Source organism: Penaeus monodon, chromosome 8 (assembly GCF_015228065.2).
Source record: "Penaeus monodon isolate SGIC_2016 chromosome 8, NSTDA_Pmon_1, whole genome shotgun sequence".
In the NCBI taxonomy this organism is placed as follows: domain Eukaryota; kingdom Metazoa; phylum Arthropoda; class Malacostraca; order Decapoda; family Penaeidae; genus Penaeus; species Penaeus monodon.
The window spans coordinates 16851582-16862595 of record NC_051393.1 but is presented as its reverse complement, the minus strand read 5'-3'; the positions used below and the strand labels follow the sequence as shown (position 1 = coordinate 16862595).

The following is an 11014-nucleotide window of genomic DNA, read 5'->3' as shown; positions in this document are numbered from 1 at the left end:
TCGCTCTGGTCTTAAATATTTTACTTACTCTGCAATGCATTGCTCTTTCCAAATCATTGAGGATTTTTAAAAAATAGGCAAAAAATAAGCAAGTGTGCTTACTTTCTCCAAGACCCCATCCAGGCAAATGCGCAGTGCCCGTTGGGCAAGCTTTAATGAAAGTGAACGTTTCAATTTTATTTAATTAAAATTTTCTGCTGCATCAAGCATCTATGGTTATTAGCGGCATATTCAAAATAGTGACAGGGTAGGGCTTAGGGGCGAAGCCCTCAAGGATAGCATTATAATAAAAGTATTGTGGTGAAAAGGGTAAAAATGAGAACTATTAGGGTAAGTGGACAGAAGAGGATGATGAGAAGGAAAAGGAAGGGGGAAGAAAATACCATGTAAAATTAGTTAAAGCGAATGCTGATGTCCAAGGCAGGGGCCTCCGTCTCCTTTGACCCACCACAAGAAACAAGGGATTGGGGAGGTAATATTCCAAACAAATGTTAACAGGGTAGACCGCTGCACAACGTTTACTGGACAAGCACTATGGTCAGTACCCCAAAGCTCTGTCTGCTGTGCCCCCCCGTCACCCATACAAAGATGTGAAAAAAATAGCAACGATGCGCTCTTCGCATCAGCCTGAGGAAATGCTTTAAACATCTTAAAAAATAAAGAATCTGAGCAACAAAGCACAGTAGATACTGAAAAGTATAGAGCAATATTTGTCCACATAAAATGGTTTTGTTTCGCATTTTCCCTTAATACAATGCTGTAAAAAAAAAAACAGATTCCTCGATTATTAATCACATTAACAGCCAACATACATACATAACACGACCTTTCAATCATCACACCAAAATTAAAGTTTAGGAAAGAGTGGGTATCAGTGGAAACTAATTCAAGGTAAAATACAGATCTCAAATCATGCATAAAAAACAGTAGGTCAATAAAAGAGAAATGGATGCTGCAACAATTATTTAAAGAGCCATACATTAACATCTTTGAAGAAGAATAATGAATAAAATAAAGATTAAGGGGAGGGGGTGACAATCAATCCATTGACATGGGTCAGTCCCTTCCTTACTTTTACAAAATATTTGAATACCTTTTATCCCAATCACAAGATCACGTAATACAGACAATTCTCTGGGATAATTAAACATTTTCCTTTTCCTGTTCTGAGGAAACAAAATGCAACCTTTGCAATTTGATAGATTTAATCAGTTCTATTTGTAAAAAATAAAATTTTATAGGTTTCAACATTAATATGGCATTATGTGGAGAACTTTAGTATCATCCATATACCATTCAAACTGCTGTACACATCCTTAATGGAAATCGCCAAGACTAAAATCTAACAATACTAAATGAGCAAAGAAAAAAAACACTTCTTTTCCATGTAACATTTTTACCTCAGTTATGAATACATACATTACCCATGTTCATGGGAAGTCTACCATATCATCAACACCATGTTCATTTCAATATTTTCACAAGTGAAATCACTTGTAACTGGATTAACCCCTGGATTGTGCATCTACATAAGCTTCTCAGTGACTTCCCATACTTCCCTTTCTATCACATGAAATAAGCAGTGGGGAGTTGATCCATAAAATAAAGGATTAACTACAACCAAATTACCCTCATACTTCAGAAATGCACCTCCTAGTTTAAAAGGATATGGGACTAAATATCATTTCACACTTCCCCCTTACTTACCTCACTAAACATCACAGTCTTATACTAGTCTTGGTTGAAAAAAAAAGAAAAAAGAAAAAGAAAAAGAAAAAAAAAAGAAAAGAAACATGAAGCCGCCACACCACATGTACATAAACTGAAGGACCCGAGATTTTCATGAATTTTCTCTTACTCTAAAGTGAAAATTGCAAACAAGAAAAACTCTGATGCTCCAATCTACACACAAGCAGATATCATCCATCGCAACACTTACTGGGAGGTTTATAGTATTGCAAAATTTGAGATAATTTAGAACACCGATATCAAATTTCACTCCACCTATGTACTGATTTACATTATAAAGAACCCACAAGCTGTAATATTTAAAAAATTTTAGTGAACACTAAGACAAGAGCTAAAATATAAACTGTATTAAGCAGACTAATTGCAAGAGTCCCAAACACCAAATACTTGAATGAGTTAGAGACGTCATATCGAGAGCTTATGGTCTCCAGGTTGCCTACTATCACTAGTCTTACATGCAGGCTTGTGATAATGGTTATAAGCTTTGTGTGATGAAAGTCTAAAGTAATTTTTACAACAAAAAACATTTCAAAAATCATAAGCAAAATCTTGGATAAAGCTTTTTCTTTAACTATAAAAAAGGTCTTTTATTTGACCCTTTCCCACTCAACATCCAGGATTTCTTTCAAGAGGAACCATCTAGAAGGTCACTTCTATCTGCCACAAGGAAAACCCATTCAGCTATTACTTTCTGACTTCGATTTTCTAAAGAAAACTTTAAAATCACACCTTTTACATTGTTTAAGTAAGGGTAGTATGCAACTAATTCTTTACCAAAGGATTAAATATTTACTAATCCTATACTCATAGATGGTATTTTACCTACTAGAATAATAATCCTGGAACATTTCAAATATTTGGCAAGCTGAAGATCTGAAGGAACAAGATTCGAGTTTACCAACTGGAGGAAAGCATGGTTTCATGGTTCCAGATTTCTATAGCAATCCTTTGAAACAATCTATAAGAGAAATATAAAGTATCAAGTAGCCAAAGACCATTCAACACAACTGAGTTGGGCCAACAGCTTTCTTCCTTACAAACCAACAGATTACCAAATTGATGAATGTTGAACCACCTCTTCAAAGGAAAAACGTACCGAATAATTCAAACCGTATATGTTATTCAGTGAACTTGTGTACCGGTATGAGTAGGTTACATATACTTTTACAGGTTTAAATATTATCAATATCCAAGTCGCTCTCGTCATCTTCCTCTTCCTCATCATCACCAGGAGCAACAATCTTGGGTGCTTCAGCCACAATGGGCTTTGCTTCACCTAAATTCTTGCTCTCTTGTTCTTTGAGAGATTGGGCTCTTGCACGGTCATCATACTCAATCTGGAAGATAAAGCAAATTTCATACTTTTGGAAATAGTTTTGCATACCAAAGTGGAAGCAATTCTGCAATGACTGTTCTAATTTTCATGGTTTACTACTTTCCTTTAATTCTTTTTATACTCAACAATAATAATAACTAATAAAATAAATAACTTATAAATTAATAATTTTAAAAATATTATTAAAATATTAAAACAAATAATAAGGAAATCATTATCATTAATAATAATAAATTAAATACATAAATTGATTCCTTGCTACATGCTACACACAGTGCCACATCAAAAAGGGAACTTTACAAACTATACACTACTTGCATATTGATGGTTACAATAATGGAACACTAACAACATTAACAGCATTATTCTCAATGCCATAATTCATATACTACAACTTCACAAATTAATCAAATTTTTTCATCATAAGGAGCTATAAGAGCCATGTTTCCCAATGGATCACTAATTGCCACAAACCTATTTTCAACATAATAACCCATATCTTACCTCTACATCATCCTCCTCTTCCTCTTCTGTGGTCTCCTCCTCCTCTGCCTCCTGCAGCCATCTAAGGAAAGGTTGGGCCTTTGCATGGATTTCAGCTGCAACTTCCTTGCTTACATACTTCTTTGAAGTCTTCTTACCCCAGTCCAGCAATACCTCTTCTTCCACAACATCATGGTCATACATTGCCTGTCATGAATTACAACTTTAAATTGTGTTTCCTCCTTCAAATGAAGTTCTGCCACACAAGTTCTCATTAGTAGAATTGTATGGTATTGTATAGTGATTTCTTACCTTCAATATCACTGGAACTTTAGGTAGGAGTTGTTCCTTCTTTAATTCAATTAGTTTTTCAACTGCACCCAAGAAGTATTTCTGGCTCTTGGGGTTGCCGTGAGTGAAAAGCAGCAAGAGAATGCGATAATGTGGGATCTGTAACAAAAACATTTGTAGAATGGGGGGGGGGGGCGTATTTATTTATTTATTTATTTATTTATTTATTTATTTATTATTAAGATTATAAAAATATAAAAAATATAAAAAATGTAAAAAATATTTTTATATTTTTTATAATAAAAAAAAAATACATATACATATATAAAATATGCATATACATATACATATATACATATATAAAATATGCATATACATATACATATATACATATATAAAATATGCATATACATATACATATATACATATATAAAATATGCATATACATATACATATATACATATATAAAATATGCATATACATATACATATATACATATATAAAATATGCATATACATATACATATATACATATATAAAATATGCATATACATATACATATATACATATATAAAATATGCATATACATATACATATATACATATATAAAATATGCATATACATATACATATATACATATATAAAATATGCATATACATATACATATATACATATATAAAATATGCATATACATATACATATATACATATATAAAATATGCATATACATATACATATATACATATATAAAATATGCATATACATATACATATATACATATATAAAATATGCATATACATATACATATATACATATATAAAATATGCATATACATATACATTATATACATATATAAAATATCATATACATATACATATATACATATATAAAATATACATATACTATAATATACATATAATAAAAATAGACATATACTATATATACATATATATATAAAAACATATACATATATAAAAACATATATAAAATATACATATATAAAATATACATATACATATATATATTACACATACACATACATACATATACAAAATAAAAACACTTATTATAACAAGCTTACCTGTTTAATGATGTTGTCATCCAGTAGCAGCTCTACAATAACCATAACAGCCTTGTTCTCTTTGATGTCCAACCTCTCTGCTTCAGCTGCTATGTCCTTAAACACAGCCACATCTGCACCTGGCTTCAACAGACCAGCTTCCTTCTTTCCCTGATACAGATGAACATTACTCGAGTCAGAAATTCAGAGAAAGATCTGATACATACTTATCTCACATTAATAAATAGAAGTACAAATCTTACTCTAAGAAATAAATGATAATCACCTTGCAGTACTCGAAGAATACTTCCAAACGCTCACTCTGGGTCTTCTCAATATCGGTTGAGACAGTCATTTTTTTCACTCCAGCAGTCAAGGTCTTTTGTCTTGCCTTTACAGCCTGTTCACTGACATCCAATCCCCAGTCTTCATCCTGAAAATTTTATTCAGATTAATAATTGCTTTCTCAGTTATATTCTGCATTATGATCATTAATGGCCTATTTAGGCATATTCCTTACCATAGTCAGGGAATTTTTTGTTCAAGCTATTTTGAAATATAAAAATGTCAAAATGGCTTTTTTTTTTGGGGGGGGGGGGAGGGAACAACAAAGCACCAATAATAATGAAATATCACTTACATCATCTTCCTCAGCATCACCATTCAAGTCAGCATCAGAAGCATCTGATTTATCAGCATGGGGAGACCCTGGCCTCAGACTACTTTTATGGCCATTCTCAGCCTTCTTACTGTGAGTCTTCCTTTTAGTGAGCGAAGTACCCTGTTGGTTGGGCTTCATTTCTAACAAAGGAAACCAATAAATATTAATGCAAGTAGATTTCATGGCAACCTTTTTCCATCAACCACTCCTATTAACAAGACAAACCAAATGGATGACCACATTTCCTTATCCACCAAACTGGCAGACATTGTAATAACCAGAAAAGCAAAGCATGGCTGGTACTTTTCTTCAAATTATTTACATACCAAAAAGTACCTAATAACATGTGTAGGAATATGAACAGTACCCATGTCAAAGAATATGCACTACAAAAAACTGAAGTGCATGATTTATTCATGTATTTTTTTTGTTTTTGTTTTTTAATACTGCTAGAGGTAACTTGTGGTTTTGGAGCCATTTTCCTTCAGTTCCAACTGCCAGGACTTTCTGGTACATTAATGCTGTATGGTAGAATGTATGAACTGCTACTTTGGTTTTGAACAATACTAACCAGGTGGATTCTTGACAATGAAGGTGGTCAGTTTATGCCTCATGTCTAACATTCCTTGATATCCACAGGCCTTACAAGATTGTTTGATGTGGCCTTTCTTCTCCTGCAATGAAAGGACATACATTAAGGTTTCTCAATAACATTTTAGATTTTTTTCCGATCATCAAAATGTGTTAGAACTTACAATTTTGTCAATTCGTTAAAAACTAAAGAAAAAGAAAAAAGTAATCATAAAAACTTACATTTGGGAACAGGACAGTCTCAGGGTTTTCACATTCAGGGCAAAGGACAAATCTTTTAATAAATCCATCAAGAAGATCCTGAAGTTTTGCAGCATCATGAGAGCCATTGACGATGTAGCGGTCATTCTTGTAGTCAAACTGAGTTTGGGCTCCAAGTTCACAACCGAAGTACTTGCAAGGGTCTGTGAATATTACATTTTGAATATGGATTAACAAGCTTTAATTTTTAATACTAAACACCTTTACACAATATGCAAGTGATAATTAATAATTGAATCTCAAGAAAAAATGGCCAATACTACTACATGTACATTGCCTTATTTCATAAAAATCTTAAATTTTCAGGTTGTAGAATTAAATTATTATCCTGATAACACTTACAGGTAGGAGGACGTCCAAGAGCCTTTGCAACATCTACCATGTTGACAATGACCGTTTTGATGCCGTTGCCTTTGCCCTCGACCTTGGCCATGAGCTTAGGCATCTTGTACCGGTAGAAGGCATCCATAACATTGCGGTTGACGTTGTAACTCATCTACAGGGAAATTTAAATGGAGATCATGCAAATGTGTATGCTGTTCTTTAAACACTAATAAACATTTAGTAAATTCATAATTTGAAGCGAAATAGATAAATGTGAAAACTACAATTTCTTGTTTAACTGTGAATAAGATGAGACTTTACAACCATCCAGAACAAAAAACATCACAACATTACTTCTGAAGGCCATAAAATGCACAAGATTAGCAGAAATGTATTCTCTACCTTGCCGGTTCCTGTTGACGATTTTCAAAGAACAAATTTCCGCAATTTTTTTTTTTTTTTTAGCAACTTGAAGTATCTTGTTTAGTGAATGGAAGTGATGTGGTGATACAAGGAATGGACAAGCCAGTCACTGGGTCAAGACAGCCACTGGGATATCATGCGGCTTGTTCACTCCACTGCAGTTTCTGGCAATGTAGAAAGAGAAAATTACATACCAAGAAAGACTTAACACAGTCAATCTACTTTAAGTTGTGCACAATAAACAGCTGTGCCCTTGTTTGGCAGTGGCTGTATTCACTTAAGAGAAATAGCCCCTAAAAGCTAGCTTAAAGCCCCCCCCCCCCATTTTTTTATGAAAAAAAGTCACAGCAAAGAAATCTGATGCTTCCAAATGTTTCTCCTTTAGCAGGGAACTCCACATGCACCCTGACACATTATTCAGTATAGCACTGGTAGCTCCTATCATCACAGGGTTAAAATGGTTAATCCTCATAATCTGGATCACCTGACCATTAGGCTACATGAATTTACCATTGTGAACATTTCGGTTGAGGGCCAGGGTGACAGGAAAGACTCGCCATGAGTGCACAAACCTCTTGGAAGGTGATTAGAATCATTTAGCATTTAGAAGTGGCTCTTGCATTATTTCCACTGATAAACGAGTGTAGAATGTAGTGTCCATGAGCACCAGCTCCAGGGAGAACATTTCCATAGTAAGCATCCTATTCCTAGTCACCATGACAAATCTTAATATGGGGAGGGGGGATAAAATGTTACTTATTATTCTTGAATGGAGTTATGGACTACCTAGAGATATGGAGTCTATCTGGATAGTGAGACCTTGCACAAAGAAAATCAAATGACAAATCTAGACATCACAAAATGGCAATAAAACTAAAAAAGCTCGTGAATAAGAGAAAATATGGCAAAGGGAAGCCACAGTGTTTCATCACTGCACACAAGTGTTTGCGTGCGCCTGGCCTACAAGGTGTGCACGTCACACTGGCTGCTCATGTAAGCCTAATACCCGCAGTTTGGGCCATATGATTGCCAAGAAGCACCTGGCTCCAATGGGTTAATAATTTAATAAATACTACATATAAATACAGCGCATGTACGCACGCACACACTTTGAGAAACAGTCTACAGAGAATCCCTTTCACATAATACATTATCTGCTAAGCTCTTGTTTCGACACAAGAGAACTTGCACAATGTAACAACTTGGAAACTTTCATCATTGTGGCAGATGCAAATTATAGTTTTGACTCAGAATACTATGTGCATCATGCCATCCCAAGAATAGGATTTCAGCATTTGATATCCCCTGGAAGTATTGGATTAACTGTAATAAATATCTCCATAATATTTTAACATGCCTTTACATTTTTTTTTTTAAATAGCATCCTGACATTGTGGATAAAGATGCGAGGACAATGTTGTATTGGTTCACACAAAAAAAATGGAGAATACTACTAAAAAAAGATGAAGTGGTAGTACCCATGATGTTTATGCTTTACATGTATGAGAAAACATAATAGAAGCAAAATGAAGGACTGCAAGATAAAGAACGGATCAGCATGTACCTATTGCTAGTAACCAAAATTAAATGAACAGAGAAATCTATTTCCCAATGAAAAGATTTTAATTATTCCATTAACTGAATAACCTGTTGAAAGGAGTAAGGGGTGGGGGTGGATCACTGCATGTCTGAGGCGAGTAATGGAACGTGTCAATAGGAGAATATGAGAGTGGCAAGTGACGGACGCTACAGAGTGCCAAACTAAGGGAATTAGACATGATGGCCTTAGGAAGGCCTGCATTTCCCTGGTAACAAGGACATCGAACACTTCAAAGAAGAGAGAGAGAGAGGGAGTGTGTGCGCGGCGCGCGCGAGAGAGAGAGAGAGAGAGGGAGTGAGTGCGCGCGCGCGAGAGAGAGGAGAGAGAGAGGGAGTGTGTGCGCGCTGCGCGCAGAGAGAGAGAGAGAGAGAGGAGAGGAGTGAGTGCGCGCGCGAGCGCGAGAGAGAGAGAGAGAGAGAGGAGAGTTGCGGCGCGAGAGAGAGAGAGAGAGAGAGAGAGAGAGAGAGAGAGAGAGAGAGAGAATGACGAATTACGATATTCCTTTACCACATCTAAAAGGTGTGGTTACACTGGCATTCGATTCATGAAATCTAATCATTTTGAGTGGGATTTGCCCACCGATTGGTTCATTCCACTGTTTTTTGGCCTACTCGTCTGAAGCAATGGGCAACCTGTCGATCCATCGATGTTCCAGTGGAAAAGTCATACTCGTTGAGAGTCTATAGTATACATGGCACTAGTCAAATTATATATTTATGCATTATAATTAATATATATATAAATAAATTACAATTATTAATTATAATTGTAAATTATCATATATATACTTATATTAATGATTTAAAAAAATAAAAGAAAAACAATGCAATATATCTTGTATCCTCATCTGACGGACGAACATAAACAAGCGCGCATATTTTTCGAAGAGGAAGAATGTCTTCTCGTCATATTTCTGTAAAGAATGTGGAATTCGGAAGCAATTACCTCTCTTTTAGAGAAAGTACGCCAAGAAAATGTCTTTTGGAATATAAAACATCCATATTAAAGGGAGACAAGCACGGAATCCATCGCAACTACTGATGAGGGACTGAGGACACGATTTGTTTTGATGCTGCGATCCAATGGACTGAGCAGGTGGTTCATTTCGTAGTGTAACCAAAACGGATGGGCGGGTGGGTTCCAAGTCACTGATAATCGTTGGATTCCAACGAAAAAGTTGGTCAGTCTAACCGTACCTTAAGAAATTTCTTAGAAACTCAAACACCCTACTCGTACAAAAAATTGTACATAGCATGAACCCCTCTGTGATGGGTTTTAGAAATCTCTTGGCATCGTAGACCCTGGTGATTTCTCGCAACGTCCAGGCCGCTAGATGCAGGAGTCCGCTATATTTAGTGGAACTTCCCACTTGATGTGTTCTAGCGCGTTACCACACATAGCTGTACCTCACAGATCACATGCTTTATGACAGCTATACATTTGACCCAGCATTAACAGGTTAAAACAAAGGAAACCCTGTATACTAACTTGTATGCAGCAGTGACAGAGGGGTGCAAAGGAGAGCCACATTCAGAGTATTGAGAGATGATTGCTCATGGGGTAATGAGCTTCTTGCCAAGTTCTTTGTCTCTTAGTTGGTATCTCCTTTTTGTGTTTGTTCAGCATAAGTGGGTTCTTGGTGTCCGTATATGGACAACAGCTACTACAACCAAATAAAGCACACGATACAGCTGCAAGAAAAAAAAAATATATATATATATATATAATAATAATTTCCTAATACCAAAAAAAAAAGGGGCTCACATTGAGACACAAGTCTGTAATAAATCACAAAAAATATTTTTAAAATAAGAACACTTGACTAATGCAATTTTTTGCAGAATGAGTTCACAATATTAACAATGTACACAATATAAAAGGCACATGATGCAACCATCTAGAACTGCAGCTGCAATGAAAATACTGTTTAGTATATCTTCTACAAAGCTGGTTTAATATTTATTACAGACACCTAAATCAAGTAATAGTAACAAGGGTGGGGGAAGGAGGGTATAGAAAATTCAAGTACTGCAATATCTCTATAGGCTTTGAAACTTCTAATTCTAGGAATCTAGTCATACCTAGTGCCAGTAAGCGAAAGGATGATGTCCGTAATTTGGGTGGGTGGCTTGCTGAAGTCACGAAGTCCTGAATGGTTGCAGTTTACGATGCCGGTTGCTAGAAAACTGCCTATTTCTGCAAATCAAAATAATTTATTATGGATCTACAAGATAAGG

At 35.1% G+C, this 11014-nt stretch overlaps 1 protein-coding gene across 2 annotated transcripts in view; it reads right to left on the bottom strand.

Moving 5' to 3' along the window:
- Window positions 1-946: 946 nt before the first annotated feature.
- The window catches only part of LOC119576212 (eukaryotic translation initiation factor 5-like), a 16139-nt gene continuing 6071 nt past the window's right edge, over window positions 947-11014 (bottom strand). For both annotated transcript variants that reach the window (XM_037923798.1, XM_037923799.1), the window contains 12 exons: window positions 10859-10973; window positions 10266-10468; window positions 7157-7341; window positions 6773-6926; window positions 6392-6573; window positions 6150-6252; window positions 5558-5718; window positions 5204-5350; window positions 4939-5088; window positions 3881-4018; window positions 3590-3775; window positions 947-3086 (listed from right to left, as the gene is read on the bottom strand). In XM_037923798.1, coding sequence (XP_037779726.1) covers window positions 2922-3086; window positions 3590-3775; window positions 3881-4018; window positions 4939-5088; window positions 5204-5350; window positions 5558-5718; window positions 6150-6252; window positions 6392-6573; window positions 6773-6926 — 1386 coding nt within the window. In that variant the 5' untranslated portion in view covers window positions 7157-7341; window positions 10266-10468; window positions 10859-10973 and the 3' untranslated portion in view covers window positions 947-2921. The remainder of the gene's footprint in view (window positions 3087-3589; window positions 3776-3880; window positions 4019-4938; window positions 5089-5203; window positions 5351-5557; window positions 5719-6149; window positions 6253-6391; window positions 6574-6772; window positions 6927-7156; window positions 7342-10265; window positions 10469-10858; window positions 10974-11014) is intronic.